The sequence below is a fragment of the Podarcis erhardii genome, assembly GCF_964252035.2.
Source record: "Podarcis erhardii genome assembly, chromosome: 14".
In the NCBI taxonomy this organism is placed as follows: Eukaryota; Metazoa; Chordata; class Lepidosauria; order Squamata; family Lacertidae; genus Podarcis; species Podarcis erhardii.
Window position 1 is genome coordinate 7,412,117 of NC_138503.1, and position 19,944 is coordinate 7,432,060.

The 19,944-nt window shown below is 46.4% G+C and overlaps 1 protein-coding gene across 1 annotated transcript in view; it reads left to right on the top strand.

Annotated features, from left to right (window-relative positions):
• The window catches only part of WDR72 (WD repeat domain 72), an 82,006-nt gene that overhangs the window by 44,234 nt on the left and 17,828 nt on the right, over nt 1-19,944 (top strand). Inside the window, exons 15-18 of the mRNA XM_081839405.1 lie at nt 13-824; nt 3,658-3,743; nt 12,154-12,236; nt 13,334-13,490. Of these exons, the coding sequence (XP_081695531.1) occupies nt 13-824; nt 3,658-3,743; nt 12,154-12,236; nt 13,334-13,490 (1,138 nt within the window). The remainder of the gene's footprint in view (nt 1-12; nt 825-3,657; nt 3,744-12,153; nt 12,237-13,333; nt 13,491-19,944) is intronic.

Sequence of the window (19,944 nt, forward strand, 5' to 3'; positions counted from 1 at the left end):
TATTATTTTCAGCTACCCACTGCCTGCCATACCCAGTGGCCTTTTACCATCCTGCCTGTGAAGACAGAGAGACAGAACATCCATTTTTATGTCCTTCTCTTTGATTTGGAAAAATTGGCTGAACTCCTGCATTCAGCCCAGCTCAAGGGACTGAAGTCATCCAGCTCATTCCACAGCTATGATGCTCTAAAGAGAGCCAAAAGCACAGCTGACAAAAGGATGCTAATGATGAAACGAAACAGAACTTCTGGGTCACTCTTTCCATTGGATGGGCAAGTCAAAGCTCCAGCTGAAGAGCAAACATTTGGAGAGAGTAATGCAGTTGGCTCTTTGGAACAAAGTGGTGGCATCAAAAGACACAAAAAGCCGAAGAGTTCAAAGAAGGTTCGGAGGCAGCCATCAGGAAAAGTCAATGTGAATGTTGTCATGGATGCAGCGAAGCTCCTCTTGTCATGCCTCTTGCCTTGGGGTGTGGATCGGGAATTGGATGATCTCTGTGTTCAGTATTTAGATATCTTGAGACTTCTCTATCCAGTCTCATTTGGACTTATGTCAAGGAACAATCATCTCTCTCTGACACTGCCGGGATGGTGCAATGCCAGTTCCCCAGGGGCAGAACAGCAGCAGGAGGCAAATCACTTGTTCTCCAGAAAAGTGCTGGATTTGTGTCACAGGTACATTAGTGTGGCCCAAGAGCAAACCGGAAGGGTCAATGGACACACAAAAAGCATCCGTACCACAGAGAGATCCCTGACTCTGAGTTACTTACTGAGAAGGATATATTTAGTTCAAAGGATATTTGGCAGGCCCTTAGAAAAGACCAGGTAAGAACTTTCATTTTCTGGTGTTTCTCTAAACCCAAGCAGGCAAAATGTTAGATGGCACAGATGGATGGGCAGACATTCCTTTGTCTGCCTATCATTTGTCATTCATAGTGTAGCCTAGTGCCATGCCCTGGAAACCCATTAAGAGTGTTTCCAAATTACTCTTAATTAACCCACATTTACATCCTTTGGTGTACCAGTTAGGATTTAGCTCCTTCTCATTTCATCTCCATGAAATGGGAATAATAGTTTGCATCATTTATTCGTTTTGCTTGCTCTGTTTATTCATTGCTTTCTAGAGGGTCTTACAGATGGTTCTCAGTTGGTTGACTCCCAGCTAGGCACTGCTCAGGGGCAGAAATCCTTTGCTTTAGTCACTGAGCTTTAGTCACTTTTGCTTTCAGACCATTTTTCTGGGCCATGATTGTGATGGAACTGTGTTTTACAGTGCTTATTCCACATATTGCCACGTCCCATAGGCTGCCACAAAAAAGGGGAACAAATGTATCTCAGAAATTATGAAGGGCAGCCCCATATAGCTTAGGCTTCATTTTATGACATCTAGGCTTGAAGACATGAACAAAGATATATTTTGTGAAACAGATTCCAAGCCACTGTTGAAAACTGGGGTCTCCACATAACCTTGATTTATGTGGGAGGCTGAACTCTGTAAATAACGATTGGGCTTATGTCCAAGGAACTAATGACATCTCCCATGCCTAGATTCAGTTTCAGGCGCTGTCCCAATTCTCAACTTCCCTGAAGCCATCAACCAGATTCTTTCTTTTCTTTTTTAATGAGGAAAGAAGAGCTGGATACTCATCTCACACTAAATACTTCTGCATCTCACACTAAATACTTCTGCAAAGTCCTTGCAGGTAGGGGAGAAGAACATATGGAAAAGGCTATGAGGAGGAGAAAAGTAGATCATCATCAATCATTCCTTGCTACCAGGAATGGAACCTGAGAGTAGTTTCCATTTGCCATGCTATCAACACTTCCTGCTCAAAAGTGTCACAGACCTTCGAGTTGGGACCTAGTGAGCCTAGGGCTTGCTGATCAGAAGGTCGGCAGTTCGAACCCCCACAACGTTTAGGATCACAGATCTACCGATAGAAAAATATCTACTTTGCAATCATTTGTTGCCTGGTTTAGTCTGCACAAGGGACTCGGGTGGTGCTGTGGTCTACACCACAGAGCCTAGGGCTTGCCGATCAGAAGGTCGGCGATTCGAATCCCCACGACAGGGTGAGCTCCCGTTGCTTGGTCTCTGCTCCTGCCAACCTAGCAGTTCGAAAGCACCTCAGAGTGCAATTAGATAAATAGGTACCGCTCCAGCGGGAAGGTAAACAATGTTTCCATGCGCTGCTCTGGTTCGCCAGAAACGGCTTAGTCATGACCTGGAAGCTGTACGCCGGCTTCCTTGGCCAATAAAGCGAGATGAGCACCACAACCCCAGAGTCGATCACGACTGAACCTAATGGTCAGGGGTCCCTTTACCTTTAGAGTCAGTCAATAGGACAGAGCTTATCTATTACCTATCCCCACTCACCTCAGACATCGTTCAGCACCTCTCCCTTATAAGGCATTATAAGCCTGGAAACTAGCAAAGGTCTTGAAATTGAATATCATACAATATTTGTAGTGCACATTTTGAGAAACCTCAGTTTCCCTATCTTGATAGATATAAATATAGACCAGGAAATGCCTGGTTGGGGCACTCCTGGTTTTCTATTTGCATTAAAAAAAACTGGACCTTGGAAACTGGCATTTCCCAGAATTAATTAACCTGAGGAGTTGAAATTGGCAAGTTGCAGGAGTCATCTTCCCAAGTCGCAGTAAGAAGGCTCTTGGGAAGGGATAGTTGACAGACACTTCCTCGCACACCATGTTTGGTCTACCCTTTTGGAAGTCCACCATCAGTTGCATTTTTATTACTCCTGCCCATTAAATAGGAATATCAATATGAAGTTGTTTGGCTGGTTTGCTTGTTCATACCCACTCAAGGGCACATTTATTTTGCTGGCTGCTCCTTCAGCATCTGGGCAGAAGAGAAACAATGTGTGCTGTGTTTTTGGTCGAGCCAAATGGAGCATGCTAATTAGACAACTGGTGTGGGTGATCATTGTCCTTCAAGAAACCTGCATGGCTCTTGGGTCTGGCCTTCTAAGGACAACTAACTTGAAAGCTGGGGGGAGGGGAGAGATTGTACTGCTGATTCTGCCAACAGTCAAGGCAAGACGAAAGGTGGCTGTGAGGGAGGAGCCTGTGGCAGGCAGGCAGGAAGTCTAGATGGCAACTGTGCAGCTGCCAGTCATTTCAAAGGGCTGCTTTATGCCATGGGCCTCCCATGACTGGCAGCTTATATTGATGAGGAGCACAGTCCTTTCCCAGGCCTGCTTCCTTGGATGCTGCGAACTGAGCCTGACAAGTCAACACATGCAAGAGGCTGGGGGTTTGCTTTGCTGTGGACTGTGGGCAAGAGAAGGGCCAGGCAGATGATTTTTCACATGGGATCCTTGTTGCTTTAAGCAAGTGAGCCTGCTCTCTGTGACAGCCACTGAGGACAAATGGCTCTTGGGAAGTCTTAGCAGGATGGCCAGCTTCTCACTCTTTGATCATCTGTACACTAAGGAAGGGTCCTCCTCCAGTTATAGATATATATTGGGTTAGAGCCAATGTTAGTCCTACTCAGAGTAGACCCATTGAAGATAATGGGTATGTCTAACTTAGGTCCATAAAGGTCAGTAAGTTTACTATAGCCCAGGATTGCTTAGTGGTATCTCTGCTTGCCTGCACTGATCTCTCTGACTGTTATAACATTTCCCCTCAGTCGCCAGAAACTGGAGTCTGCACGCAACAAATGGAGACCCACACCATCTCTTGGGACCACAAGCTCTTATGAAGAGTCCACTAAACGTGAGTATCAGGAGACAGTGCAGAATTACGGCACAAGACACAACCCATGTTTGTTTTCTAGGCATGACAGCATTGAAAACACATTTCGAGGTGCTGAAACATTAATGTCATCCTGTGAGTTGTGAGAAGGGAGCCTGAGTTTCCATATGTTCCCCTAGTACCTTCTGAACTTTGAACTTCTCACAACACTCAAGATGCCCCAGGTATCCTTACTTTCATTTAAAACACTGGTCCATCATGCTCTCAACTATTTTCAACTGGTAGGGCAGCTAAGCCATGTGCCTGAAGCACTGGTGTGATGCACAGCAGTTGTTTCTCAGCCTCTGGCTGAAAGATGTTGGGCCAATAAATCATTTCAGCGCTGCTACAAGTGGGCTTTCCTTCTGTTTTGTGAGGTATGACTGCTAAGAGATGCCATTTGGGGTTTTTACTTATGGGTGGTGAGTGACACCACCCTCTACATGAACATTTCAAACTTCCATTATCATAAAAGAGAAAGAGAAAGACCTAAGTTAGCGCTCCTTCCAGCAAAACTGTTGTATGAGTAAGATCCCCTCTCCAAGTAGGCTTCCGGTTTGCCTCCGAAGGGAAATGGTGGCGCGGTATTAGTCGTCCGTCTAAAAGATGACCTCTACTGGGGTTTTTGAGTGGTGGGAGTGAGTGCCAGCGTTAGACACCCCCCCCCCAAAAAAGCCCCACAGGCAGTGGGGTGTCGAGGGGACCATTTGTTGCTAACAAATTAATAATAATAATAATAATAATAATAATTTATTATTTATACCCCGCCCATCTGGCTGAGTTTCCCCAGCCACTCTGGGCGGCTCCCAATCAGTATTAAAAACAATACAGCATTACATATTAAAAACATCCCTGAACAGGGCTGCCTTAAGATGTCTTCTGAACGTCAGGTAATTCTTTATCTCTTTGACATCTGATGGGAGGGCGTTCCACAGGGCGGGCGCCACTACCGAGAAGGCCCTCTGTCTGGTTCCCTGTAGCCTCACTTCTCGCAATGAGGGAACCGCCAGAAGGCCCTCGGCGCTGGATCTCAGTGTCCGGGCTGAACGATGGGGGTGGAGACGCTCCTTCAGGTATACAGGACCGAGGCCGTTTAGGGCTTTAAAGGTCAGCACCAACACTTTGAATCGTGCTCGGAAACGTACTGGGAGCCAATGCAGATCTCTCAGAACCGGTGTTATGTGGTCCCGGCGGCCACTCCCAGTCACCAGTCTAGCTGCCGCATTCTGGATTAATTGCAGTTTCCGGGTCACCTTCAAAGGTAGCCCCACGTAGAGCGCATTGCAGTAGTCCAAGCGTGAGATAACTAGAGCATGCACCACTCTGGCGAGACAGTCCGCGGGGAGGTAGGGTCTTAGCCTGCGTACCAGGTGGAGCTGGTAGACAGCTGCCCTGGACACAGAGTTAATCTGCGCCTCCATGGACAGCTGTGAGTCCAAAATGACTCCCAGGCTGCGCACCTGGTCCTTCAGGGGCACAGTTACCCCATTCAGGACCAGGGAATCCTCCACACCTGCCCGCCTCCTGTCCCCCCAAAACAGTACTTCTGTCTTGTCAGGATTCAACCTCAATCTGTTAGCCGCCATCCAACCTCCAACCGCCTCCAGGCACTCACACAGGACCTTCACCGCCTTCACTGGTTCTGATTTAAAGGAGAGGTAGAGCTGGGTGTCATCTGCATACTGATGAACACCCAGTCCAAACCCCCTGATGATCTCTCCCAGCGGCTTCATATAGATATTAAAAAGCATGGGGGAGAGGACAGAACCCTGAGGCACCCCACAAGTGAGAGCCCAGGGGTCTGAACACTCACCCCCCACCACCACCTTCTGGACACGGCCCAGGAGGAAGGAGCGGAACCACTGTATAACAGTGCCCCCAGCTCCCAGCCCCTCTAGACGGTCCAGAAGGATGTTATGGTCGATGGTGTCAAAGGCCGCTGAGAGATCCAGCAGAACTAGGAAACAGCTCTCATCTTTGTCCCTAGCCCGCCGGAGATCATCAACCAGCGCGACCAAGGCAGTTTCAGTCCCATGGTGAGGCCTGAATCCCGATTGGAAGGGATCCAAATGGTCCGTTTCCTCCAGGCGTGCTTGGAGTTGTTCAGCAACCACCCGCTCAATCACCTTGCCCAAGAATGGCAGATTTGAGACTGGGCGATATTTGGCCAAATTGGCCGGGTCTAAAGATTTTTTTTAAGAAGCGGTTTAATGACCGCCTCTTTCAGCAGGTCTGGGAAGGCTCCCTCACAGAGGGAAGCATTCACCACCCCGCAGATCCCATCGCCCAGCCCTTCCCGGCTCGCTTTTATCAGCCAGGATGGGCAAGGATCAAAGAGACAGGTGGTCGGTTTCACTCGTCCAAGCAGCCTGTCCACATCCTCGGAGGTAACAGATTGGAATTGATCCCATGTAACAGGACCAGACAGAACTCTAGCACTCTCCCGCCCTGGCCCTGCTCCCACGGTGGAGTCTACCTCCTTCTGAATCTGAGCGATTTTATCTGCAAAAAACTTTGCAAAAGCATTGCAGGAGATCTTGGGGTCCCTACAAGGCCCCGGTGGTACAGGTGGTTCTGATAGATTGCGAACCACCTGAAAAAGTCTCCTGCTGCTGTTTTCTGCAGATGCAATGGAGGCGGTGAAGAAGGCCCTCTTCGCCGTCGCCATTGCCACTTGGTAGGCTCGACGTTGAGCTCTAACCCGTGTCCGGTCTGATTCAGAATGAGTTTTCCGCCACCGGCGCTCTAGCCGTCTCAACGATTGTTTCATCACCCTCAGCTCCGGGGAAAACCACGGGGCTGTCCGGGCTCCATGCAATCGGAGAGGGCGCTTCGGAGCCAGACAGTCAATAGCCCTGGTTAACTCCGCATTCCAGCGGGCCACCAGGGAATCAGCTGAAAGGCCATCAACTTGGGATAAAGCATCCCCTACCACTCTCTGGAAGCCAATTGGATCCATTAAGTGGCGGGGGCGGACCATCCGAATTGGTCCCACCTCCCTGCGGAGGGGAAGGGTTGTGGAGAAGTCCAGTTGCACCAGGAAGTGATCTGACCATGGCACTTCTTTTGTTTCGCTTTTAGTTAATGTCAGATCACCAGCATCCGTAGAGGTAAACACCAAGTCTAAGGCATGTCCGTGGCTATGAGTTGGGCCAGACTTATTCAGGGACAGCCCCATGGAGGCCATGCTTTCCACGAAGTCCCGAGCGGCCCCTTGTAAGGTCGTGTCGGCATGGATGTTAAAATCCCCCAGGACAACCAAGCTAGGTGTCTCCAGGAGCATATCCGCCACGACCTGAAGCAGCTCGGGCAGGGAATCCTTGGTGCAGCGGGGAGGTCGGTACACCAATAGGAATCCTGTACTGCCCCTATTGCCCAACTTCCAGAACATGCACTCAGAAAACTGGGTCTTCCCAATAGGACGCCTGGTGCAGACTAATGACTTCCTAAAAATCACTGCAACCCCCCCTCCCCGCCCACATGACCTGGGTTGCTGTGCGTAAGAGAAACCTGGTGGGCAAGCAGCGGCAAGGACAGGCCCATCTGCTTCATCCAACCAAGTCTCTGTTACACATGCCAGATCAAATCCTCCATCCATGATCAAGTCATGGATGGCAGTGGTCTTATGAATCATTGACCTGGCATTGCACAGCAACACTTTCAGGTCATGTGGGTATCCCTTGCTGATTCTAGTATCCATCCGGTCAGGACCAGACCCGGAGGCAGGAATAGTCCTCAGACAACGACTAAACCTGCCTCCTCTGTAATGACATGGTCTGGTCTTAGCGTAACTCCTCCTCCTACCCGTGATCACTGAGATCGGTTGTCCCAGTGCATTCCCCCCCGTGGAACATGCCCCAGCCATTTTGTGGGCTGGGGCCCACTCCCCGGCAGCCCTGACCCCTCCCCCTAAGAACAAAATAACAACTTATACAAACAAACAAAACCAATAAAACAATACAAACAAAAAAATGTAAAAATTACAAGAACATCAAAATAAAAAAATAATTCCCCAAACCCAACCAAACTTCCATCCCACCCCCACCCCCCACATACAAAAAATCCTAAAGAAATTTTTTAAAAAACATTTTAAAAACACTCTGTGCCCCTCCTGCAGTAACACTGTCCTAGTGAGGCCTGTCAGGCCCCGCCCTGGGCCAGATGGTAAGTGGCAGGAAGGAGCAGGGCCCTCAGGCACTCACTCAGGGGAGTCCTCCTGGGCAGCAGGCAGCAAGCAGCAAGCAGTCCTAGTGAGGCCTGTCAGGCCCCGCCCCAGGCCAGATGGTAAGTGGCAAGAGCAGGGCCCTCAAGCACTCACTCAGGGGAGTCCTCCTGGGCAGCAGGCAGCAAGCAGCACGCAGTTCTTATCCTAGTGACCTTCAGGGGCTTCATCATTTTCATTGTGACTTGACTTCAACTAGAACTGGACTTCTATGCTTTAATGCATGGGTAGGCAAACTAACACGGGTGGCACTGTGGGTTAAACCACAGAGTCTAGGGCTTGCCGATCGGAAGGTCGGCGGTTCGAATCCCTGTGACAGGGTGAGCTCCCGTAGCTCCTGCCAACCTATAGGTTGGGAAGGTGGGAAGGTAAACAGTGTTTCCGTGAGCTGCTCTGGTTCGCCAGAAGTGGCTTAGTCATGCTGGCCATATGACCCGGAAGCTGTACGCTGGCTCCCTCGAACAGTCCGGGAATCAGCGTGTTTTTACATGAGTAGAATGTGCCCTTTTACTAAAAATGCATCTCTGGGTTATTTATGGGGCCTGCCTGGTGTTTTTACACAAGCAGAATGTGTCCTTTTATTTAAAATGCACCTCTGGGTTATTTGTGGGGCATAGGAATTTGTTCATTATTTTTTCCCAAAATATAGTCTGGTCCCCCACAAGGTCTGAGGGACAGTGGACTGGCCCCCTGCAGAAAAAGTTTGCTGACCCCTGCTTTAATGTCATGATCATATAAACCTATGAATAACCTGTTGCAGGTAGAAAAACATACAGCTGATGTAAGAAGAAGCTGGCCAGTTTGACTTCTCCCAGTTCCTGGCAGCTGCATGGGCCACAAGATGTTTGTTTTTTTTTGTATTTCACAAGCAACAGCTTATCTCACCCCAGAAGCAGCATGCCATAAACTCATAAAATCTGATCATGTCTTTGTCTTCATATCTTTTAACAATGAGTCTTGTAGCACCTAATATATTTATTGTAGCATCAACTTGGTCAGATGTGTTTGATTTTTCAGTATACCCATAGACCTTTGGCTCAGAGCTAAATGAAACAACCTCCCCCTTTTGAGAGTTTGCCCAGTGTGACCTGCAAAAAGTCAATATTCATTTGTTGTTATTAACAGCAGAAGAAATTTCAGGAGTGGGCAGGCAGGTGCCAGATTCCTCAAGGAAATGCAAAAGGACTACATCACATCCTAAATTATAGTCAGATGGGGAATCCTTTAAATAACCAGTCTCCTTCCTCCAAAAGGATGCTGAATATGAAAGTTGGAAGCTGGTTGTCTGAAAGGGCCCAGGGAACAAAGCTGCTCAGTTTTTACCCAGAGTAAGCTCCATTTAATACAGTGGGACTTCCTTCTGATCAGACAGTGTAAGGCTTCATTTACAATAAAGGAATCAACATTCCAAGTGTTTCCTAGTAAATGGCTGCCTACAGAAGCATTGCAATTAGAGAATTTAAAGTGGATTGGTGACCTTTTTCTTCAAAACTAAAGGAAGGTCTTAATATGCCAGCTTCACCATTTCCTTCATTTGTTGTTTTTTTTAAATAATATTTATTAAATTTTAACAAAAAAAGGGTTACAAAACAGTAAAGGAAAACACAAAAAATCCAAAATCCAAAATTAAACATAAAAATTAAAAAAAAATTTAAAAAATCCCTCTTTCTAGTATCTTACCACTCATTAACTTATTTTCATGACTTCCTCACACCTCCCTTTTTTGTATTCCATTTAAAAATTTGTTCAGCAAATCCATACCCTCTTAGTTTACCCTTAATTGTTTATCCTCACATATTATAACTTCAAATTTTCATCTAATATCAATCCATTCTTGCGTATTCTTGTTTTGCCTTATTACTAGAACCACTTCATTTCATTCCAACGTCATTAACATTCAATAATTTTACAGTGTTTCTGTAGATAGATTTTAAATTTCTTCCAATCTTCTTCCACCAACTCTTCTCCCTGGTTTCGGATTCTGCCAGTCATTTCCGCCAATTCCATGTAGTCCATTACTTGCATCTGCCATTCTTCCAAGGTGGGTAGGTCTTGTGTCTTCCAATGCTTTGCAATGAGTATTCTTGCTGCTGCTGTAGCGTACATAAAGAAAGTTCTATCCTTCTTTGGCACCAATTGGCCGACCATGCCCAGGAGAAAGGCCTCTGGTTTCTTCAGGAAAGTATATTTAAATACCTTTTTCATTTCATTATAGACCATCTCCCAGAAAGCCTTAATCCTTGGGCACGTCCACCAAAGGTGAAAGAATGTACCTTCAGGCTCTTTACATTTCCAACATTTATTATCGGGCAAGTGATAGATTTTTGCAAGCTTGACTGGAGTCATGTACCACACCATTTCCTTCATTTGGTGCAGGGATTTTATTTTCCATATAAACAGGACTCCAATTTTGCAACACCACTTTTAATTGTTCTCTGAGAATATAGATGGAAAATAAGATCTGGGGATGCATGAATGAATAATAAATGTAATGGAACCATGGAGAAGGTAGAGGGAAGTCAAGGGATTGGATAAATCCCACACTGCGATATTGTATTGATGTTTATTTTATATTGTTTGTTATGAATAAAACCAATAAAAAAAAATGTTCTCCGAGACATAAAGGTAAAGGTACCCCTGCCCATACGGGCCAGTCTTGACAGACTCTAGGGTTGTGCGCTCATCTCACTCTAAAGGCCGGGAGCCAGCGCTGTCCGCAGACACTTCCGGGACACGTGGCCAGCGTGACAAGCTGCATCTGGCGAGCCAGTGCAGCACACGGAACGCCATTTACCTTCCCGTTGGTAAGCGGTCCCTATTTATCTACTTGCACCCGGGGGTGCTTTCAAACTGCTAGGTTGGCAGGCGCTGGGACAGAACGACGGGAGCGCACTCCGCCGCGGGGATTCAAACCACCGACCATGCGATCGGCAAGTCCTAGGCGCTGAGGTTTTACCCACAGCGCCACCCGCGTCCCACGTTTCCTTCCCATAGAGGGAAGGAAAAAGGAAAACCAGGACATTCCAGGATCAAATCAGAAACTGGGATGGCTTCTGTAATTCCAGGACTATCCCTGGGAAATTGGGACACTTGGAGGGTATGTGAGGATTGAACATGGAGCCTTCTGCCTGCGTGGGGCCTCTGCCCCGCCATTAAGTCACAGCCCCGCTTTGCTTCTCCGCACACCAACTTCTCCCATTTTCTATACCAGCTCCATTAGCAGTTCCAGCATCCTCAATATATTCCTTACTGCTCTTTTTCTGTTTAGCTTTATATAGCTCATATGTGGGTGATTTATGGGTAATTTAGTTATATCCTTAATTCTTTACTGATAAGAAAAATAGCCATTGGTAACCAAGACTAAAAATAAGGTATTGGTTTTTTAAAGCTGGAAGAAATAGATACTCTCCTACGCTGATGTTATGTAAGTAAACTGGAGACCGTAGGGCATATTGCATTACACCCCAGGATGGATTTTCTTCAGGGGAGGGACCTTGGAAATCAAAACTGAGGAATCCGGAACTTCAGTTACATGTGATTTGATATGTGTATTGTCAAGTGGATTAAATTTAAGTGGGCTGTATATTGCAAACAGAAAGTTCAGAGGTAGTCAACAATACCAGGATTGTTAGCTTGTGTACAAGCTTCCGGTTTAGTTGCAAATGCTTCATGAAACTTCTTTTCTTTTCTTTCTTTTTTTAATTACTTTTTTATTCAAAATTAAAACAAAACATATTATCCAGAAACATATCATCCTTATTTTCCCCCATTTTCCTCCCTCCCCCTCCCTCCCCCCACAGAACCCCCCAACCCCCACCCCCGAACATCCCTTAGTTCCAGTCTTTGATTTCTCTAAAAATGCTGTTTTCTGCATGTTACACAGTTGTATAGATCCTCAAACTATTTAGCTGATAATTATCAATAAAAAGTTTGTGAATGTTTTTTCAAAACCAGCCAAGGAGTCCAGTTCCCTTTGTTGCGTCTGCAAATACTTTGTAAAGGGTTCCCATTCATCTTTAAAGTCACAGGTACAAGGATGAAACTTCTTTTCTTAAACTGCCATAATCTTTTACAAGGCCTTCAAGACAAGTGGTTCTGTTTTAAAGGCCTGGGGCATTGTTATACTTCAACTGGATGCAGCCTAACAAAGAGTGTTTCCTCTATTTTCAGACATATTGGGGTTTCCTGTCCATGAACCAGAGAACAGTTCACTTGTCAAACTTATTTCTTCTTGGAGAGACCAATCCATAGAGGTAGGAAGTGGGTGCTCTTCTGCCATTGAGAACTATTGTGTAGGCTTCCTTGAAGCAACAAAGTGCAAAGATACCTTGGACAGGTGGTGGCAATCCATTGCAGACCGCTGGCATGGGGCACAATATATGGTAGCTGAGACATTTGGTGTGCCAGAGAAGCCCACAGTCAGTTATCTGTTGGTGATGCACTTGGTGCCGAAATCCAGCCAGGATCACCTTCCTCGTCAGCACAGTGTGTCCTGCAAGAGCACCTTGGCATCTAGCCAAGCTCAGCTCATGTGCACAAGGGAATCCAGACCAAAGAAGCTTTTGCAGATCTGGGGGAATCAGGAAGGCCCGCAGCCTCCGGGTCTCTGCCTTGATTCAGTACCAGTTTACCAGCACAGACATAGCCTGCTGAAACCATGAGCAGAAACTCCATGTGACATATTTGTTGCTGACCTGTCGGATTTCCAGTGATTGTCCTACACATGTGTAAGACGATCGTGTCAGGGAATAGGCTGGCCCTGAACCTTTCGCATATTGTGTTAGTTCTGCATGTATAGAAATTATCCGATATGGATGACCATGCAAACATCTGAAAGAGCACTCTGCATATAAAAAGGTGATGCATCTAGGGGGAAGTTTTAGCCTAGCCATTCATTTGATGTGTCAGTGTGTGGAGAGGTCTTTTTTTCTTTTCTTTTTGACTGTTCAAAGTCAAAGAATATCAGGAACTGGCTGCTGTGTATGTGACAAGTGGTTGAAAAGTTCTCAGCCTCTCCAGTCTGATGGGCAGGAGAGGTTCTGGTCACCTCCTCAACCCCACCCAGCTTTAGCACCCCCCCGCCCCTCTTCTTCACCCCCTCCTATCATGAAGCCAGTTGCCACTGATAGAGCAATGCAGCAGGGCAAAGGGTCAGCCTAGCTTTGCCTTTCCTCTGCACTGAGCATCCTAGCATATGTGCTCAGAAGCATAGGTAAGTAAGTAGGCCTTCCCTGCTCATTGCCCTGTCCCTGAAGCAGTGTTTGGGAGAAGAGGGGTGGGGGGAAGGAGGCCTGGGCTTGGGGCAGGACAGCCTAACACCCTCCTCACTGACAGCCTGCATCTCTGGCAGATGACTGAAGCCATCCAGGCTGCTCTGCTGGCTGAAGTTTGGCAGGGCCTGAGAAACCGTCGGAAGACCTTGGCCAACGGTCATGGGCAAGCAAGTGCCAAAGTGGAGGAGCAAAGGACCGAGGAGCCAGAGATAATAAAGAGCCACCCCTTGCTGGGTAAGTGTCTCATCTGTTGGTGTGAGGGCAGGTTAAGGTGGATGGAGAAGCGTTTAATTTCTGAGATAAGACCAGGGTTGTCCATCCCAGAGTTCCTGCTGCTGCAGATCTCCCTCAGGTGGTTGCTGCTACTATTCCTGTTCATCATCTCCATATTTAAGGCGTGGAGGGGAAAGGGTGTTGCTTTGTGTAAATGTTCAAAATGCTTCTAGTATTTCATTCTTGTGTATATTGGAAATACGATTGCAAACAACTGACGCATGCCATTTTATAGATAACATTAGTGAACAACAAATTATATGGAAATGAGCAGATGTTTTCAGATTTATCTTTTATCAATGAGATCAGACTTATACTAAAAATGTTGCTGCTCCAATTTTATAACTTCATACTATGAAATGTGGAGTTTTTATGCTTTGGTGGTAGAATAATCCACATTGTGGAAATTAGTTTTACAGCTGCATCATTTCATTTTACAGCGGGCCTAGTTGCTGTTACTTTTAATGGTGTTCCTGTTGATGGGCAGGAAAGTCTGATTCAGAATTTATGTTATGAGATGATATCCAATTTTCTTTAGGCCATTAGCTGAGCCTTAAAATTAAGTGACCTGAAGTTTACATCCAATCCTATTAGTGAGTCTTCTCTGTCATAGCTAATTCATAATCTCGTGGTGTGCATGTGTCTGTCATGAAGATTTGTGGCTAGCACGTTTGTTCCAGGAATCTAAGAAAAGTTAAAAATTTTCAGCCATAAAGAACACGGTTGATAGTTGCAGTTGTGCTAATATGGACATACATGTGGGATTATCTTTTGTTTTACAATGGGTTCCCCTCTCCTGTCCCCATTCTACACCAATATTTTGGTATTAAGATTTTTATTAAAGTCATAATACCGTAAGATATAGAAAACTAATGTAAATTTTAAAAGAGACCAAAACAGCTACCAAAAAAGAAAAGAAAAAGAAAATAATATTTGTCATGTCAGGTTCCCGCAAGTGCAGGTTACATCAGTGTGGGACCCCTGAGCATTCATGGAGTCACAGTTCACCATGTGTAACCTGCGTTTACTAGAAGGTTGTTTGGTTCGAATATTTAGGAAGTGGTGGTGCATTGTGAACTCTGGAAGGCACAATTCAGGAAGAGCGTCTTGCGTCAACCCACTTGGAAAGGTGTTGACAGCTGAATCTCAGCAAGAAGTGGGCAGTTTGTTGTTCACAAAGACAGATATATGCTAATACATTAGAAAAAAACTTGTTGAAATATATAAGCAATTTCCTTCTTTCCTGGAATCTCTTCCTTTCCCTTCCTTAGCTATTTTTCTACCAAGGCTGGAGAGGGATCCATGTTGTATGTTTTCAGGCATAAGGTGTCCTGCTTGAGGATGAGGATAGTTGGGCTTGGTGATCCTTTCATCTGCCGTTTGGTCTTTGCACAAAACCCAACTGGGCCAATTGGCATGACTCTGTCTTCAGTTATCAAGTCAACACTGGTATGTTAAAAGAACCCTGTCTAGGTGCTGTAAGTTCTCATTAGCCAAGCTGATTCAAGCCAGAGCTCAAGGGGACCTTAATGAAATCCACAAGCCTCACCCATAAGTACGCTCCCATTTTAGGCAAATGGTGCCCCCTCCTCCTGTGGCTAATGTCCTAATAGAAAAGGTGACTAGGAGGGACCTGGGCCACTGTCATTCCTGCACTGAGCCATGGCCTGCCAATCTTCTTATGCAGAGGTGAATATCTGTGTTCACTCTCAGGTTCTTCCTTGGCTACAGAAAGGGGATGTGGCAGAATAGAGGTGGAGTATTCTGAGCGGCTGAGGTGTGAGATTTCTCCTGCCACCAGAAGTGGTGAAGGCCACTTTACTTCACTGGCTCTAAAGAAGGGATTTGGCAAATTCACAGAGAAGGAAACAGTTTGACAACGGTCCTTAGCCATGATTGTTCCATGGAAGTACTGTGCACTTGAACTGCCTCGGTAGAGGTCCCTGCCAGCACATTTCTCCTTCTTCTCCTCCTCCTCTTGTGGAATATGCATCACTGAAAGACATTACACCCTTGTTTCATATTACAGCCCTTTCCTGTAAAGGAACACAACTCAATTTTGTATTTTATCATCCAACCTGTGGTTTAACTTGGCTACTGTATCATCTCATAGACATTCACTTAAAACTGTACCTTGATCCAATATTCTCTAATATTAGTGGTCAAGTATTGAAGGAAGCAAAATGGAAGACTCTGTAGAACTGCAGCTTATTTCATTCTTTGCTTCATATATTTTACCAGACATAACTCCTTAATGCAACAGAAATCAGATTTGTTGTGTATTTTTACACAAAATCCAATTGTGCAGGCGCCATACCAGGCTCATCCAAAACATTAGAAAGGATACGATTCTGCTAGGATATTGTTGAAACTCCACACGGAAGCAGCAACACTTTGGATGCCAAGGCACAGGAAGTGCCACTGTAAAAGGTGGTGTTGACTGCTCTCCATCTCTGGTGAGTGGTTTTGGGGAAAGATGAATGATCCCGATAGCTATTATTTATTTATTAAAATTATCCCACCTGATGTAACAAAACAATAAACACACAACATTCAATGAAACTTGGTAAAAACAAAACACAACTCTCTCATACAAATAACACTGTTATTGTTGTTGTTTAATCGTTTAGTCATGTCCGACTTTTCGTGACCCCATGGACCAGAGCACGCCAGGCACTCCTGTCTTCCACTGCCTCCTGCAGTTTGGTCAGACTCATGCTGGTAGCTTCGACAACACTGTCCAACCATCTCGTCCTCTGTCGTCCCCTTCTCCTTGTGCCCTCCATCTTTCCCAACATCAGGGTCTTTTCCAGGGAGTCTTCTCTTCTCATGAGGTGGCCAAAGTATTGGAGCCTCAGCTTCAGGATCTGTCCTTCCAGTGAGCACTCAGGGCTGATTTCCTTCAGAATGGATAGGTTTGATCTTCTTGCAGTCCATGGGACTCTCAAGAGTCTCCTCCAGCACCATAATTCAAAAGCATCAATTCTTTGGAGATCCCAACCACCCTTATTTTTATGCAATGCCTCCCCAATTGCACCCAAGGCTACTACCGCCCCCCTGGATCGTTCCAGTGCCCCCCAGGGGACAGTATCGCCCACTTTGGGAAACATGGACCTAGATAAACCTAAGTTTTTAAGAGGCATTGAAAGGTTGTTACTGTGACTGTCTCACAAACTACCCGATGGAGGGCATTCCAGAGGCTCACTTACACATCATCAGCAAGTGGCAGTCCACCAAGGACTATCCTCTTGGGAAGATCTTAGAGACTGGCTTGGTCTGTACTAAGTATCCTGGTCCCAAATGGGGCTTTAAATGTTGAGAACTAAACCTTGAACTTGGCTCGGTAGCTAATAGAACTTTCAATGCTGATGGGTAAAGCTGGGTGCCCCACTCCCAGAAGCTGCTGCAATTTGCACTGGTTGTGCTTTCTGAATCAAGCACAAGGGTAGAGAAGAAATAACTAAAAGCCGGAGCTGAGGTCTTATGGGGGGTATTTGGGGCCTTCCTGCTTTCCTACACTTATCTTACTATCTTCTCCCAATGGGGGCTGGGCAAGATAAGAAGAAGCCAAGTTGCCCTGAACTTTTTGTGCTTAGATTTGCTGCAGAACATGCTGCTTCTAGTTCCTTCATCTTGCGAACATGACTAGATCTGGTGTTGCGTTGTGGCATCTGAAAGCATCGCACAGATTTTGGCCCACCTGACATTTGGTGGGGTCATCAAGATCTGTGCTTCGTGCACTCCATGCATTTTTGAAAACCTCAACTAAGCATCTGTCCACGTGGGCCTGATATCTGCTGCACATAATGCACCCATCAATCCATTCCGCTAGAAACTCTAAAAATAAATTACAAACAAGCAAACAGAAACTGGAGATGGGAAGCTCCTTCTGCAGTACCTCGGCTGCTGCTCTCCTTCCGCAGCTAACCTCTGTCTGTCTCCACTGCTGAGCCTCATCCTTTTCTCTCTCCCCCTGACATTTTGCCTTTACTAGATCATGAACTGCCTTTTTAGAATGCATCTGGAAAGGGAATGCCTTTCTTCTGTGCCATAACCAGCACGAGCAGAGCTGACGGTTTAGGATTGCCAGCTTCAGGTCCTACCTGGGGAAGCCCACTTGCCTCTCAGCCATTACTGTAAGGATGAGTCATTTGCAGGAGCATAACAGCAGCAGTTTATGGCGCCATTTCTCTTAGAAGCTCCCAGTCGTCCTCTCCTTCCCAGGTCAAACTGGGGGTCTTCTTCCTTGGGCCTGATCCAAATGGCTGTGCTCTCCAGCATATGGGTTTTAAGAATGGTTGTATGCCAGAGGAGCTGAAGCTAGGAACAGAGCTTGAAGCAGGTGACAGCTCGGCTGCTTGGAAGGTGATTTGATGTGACCATTGTCTCACTGCTCCAAGGAATGAGAAGAGGCACCAAGAGATTCACCCACCCACCGATGTACACAGTTAACTTTGCCAACAACCCACTGGAGCAGCAAGCCAGCCAGCCAGCTAAGGTGCCTTCTCTGCTGTGTCCACCTGTGTTTCCCAAAATCAAGCTGGTAGAGCCCATTAAAATTCTTGTTTGTTGAATTCTCTTAGCTAAAATTGCCAGTCATAAATTGCAAAAGGGACAACAGTGCGTGCTAAGAGATATGCCAGTCAAGGACTTGACTTGCTCACAGAGCCATTACTCTAAAATAGGGGTCTAGTCTGGAGGCCTGATGCAGCCCCCCTGACCCCCACCAAGTGGAGTGGAGTTAGCAAAAAGAGCCCCCCCCCCCCAAGAAGACATGCCCCACAACATCCAAAGTGACTTGGGAGGAGTTCCTGAAATCAATGCCTCTGGAGCTGCAGCACAGAAACTTGAGATTCACCTCTGCCTTGGAAGATCCCTTTATGGTGTCCCTTAGGTCCCCAGTGGTACCTCGGGTTACATACACTTCATGTTACATACGCTTCAGGTTACAGACTCCGCTAACCCATAAATTGTGCTTCAGGTTAAGAACTTTGCTTCAGGATGAGAACAGAAATCGTGCTCTGGCGGCGCGGCAGCAGCAGGAGGCCCCATTAGCTAAAGTGGTGCTTCAGGTTAAGTACAGTTTCAGGTTAAGTACAGACCTCGGGAACGAATTAAGTACTTAACCTGAGGTATCACTGTATTGTAAAATGGCTTAAAGACAAATAAAAACCCTGCATTTCATAGAGGCTGACAATGTCAAGGTTTCAGAAGGTGTAAGCACAGCTCCCCGATATTCTTGCCTGGTCCCAGAACAGCATAGTACGGATTGACTATATTATTTCCAGTTACCGGTACTTTCGTTGCATGGGGGGGGGGGGAGAATCCCACCTTTGAACCAACACAATCTGCTGTCCCTTTAAATCCTACGAAGTCTGCAGACCCCTTAAACGCACAGGGGGTTGTTGGCGAAGTTAACTGTGTGCATCGGCGGGTGGGTGAGTCTGGAGCAAGGTGCAACCTTTCCCTGCGCTGTAATAAAGTAGCTGTTCATCTGTGGTCAGGGATTGTCAAGAAAGACCTTGAGTTCCTCTGCGTTATTTCACAGAGAGGCCATCAGACAGCTTTGCATCATCTCACTCTATCAATCAAGGGCCTCAGCCACTGCCTTCTGCGAGAACTCTTCCTGTTTTTCACAGACAGCTCAATAACTTGTCTAGGGGTTGTGATAAATGCCCTCCATGCCTCACAAACTGTCTCCTCCATCGCCACCTGCAGCTCGGCTTTGCAGAGCTGGTGCTTCCTCTCCCCCCCCCCATCCAGTCCATTTCATTTCTTTGCACTTTTGAATGAAAGAGCCACTGCATTTATATATCTGGCCCAGCGGAAAAGCTGCACTGCAGATTCCCCATTTGTCCCCAACAGAGAAGATTAGATTTCCGCTTAGGAACAGTAAGTGGAGAATAGACGCAGGCAAAATGATAGGAACTGTTGTTTTTAATCCCTCCTCCCGCCCTGCTTGCACTGAAACAAACACTCTTTTCCTTTAATTTCACACACCAGTCATATTTTTAAAGATCAACTTTTGCAGCCCCAGCTGATCCAACTGCAGCCTCCTGCTGGTTCTGGAGCTGGAAGCCCCACAGAATCCCATCTGGGCACAATTGCCAGCCGTTGCTCAGGAGGCTATTACAGTAAATGAATAACTTCTCTCTCAGAAAGAAGGTGGCTCTTTCAGATCAGGTTGAAGGTCAATGGCAGGGGAGGACGAGGAGGCTCTCGTGTTGCAGCTGTCTGCAAATGCACTTGGCTTCAGATTCAAGAAGGTCAGAAATCTGGAAAAGAACCAGAACTCTTGCGGGGTGGGGGCACGCACAAATGACCTAAACCACAAGGGGAAAACAAACTGCTACAAATCGCTTTAATGAGGCTTAGGGGTTCCATAGTAAGGAGACAGGGAACTTTTAAAATATAG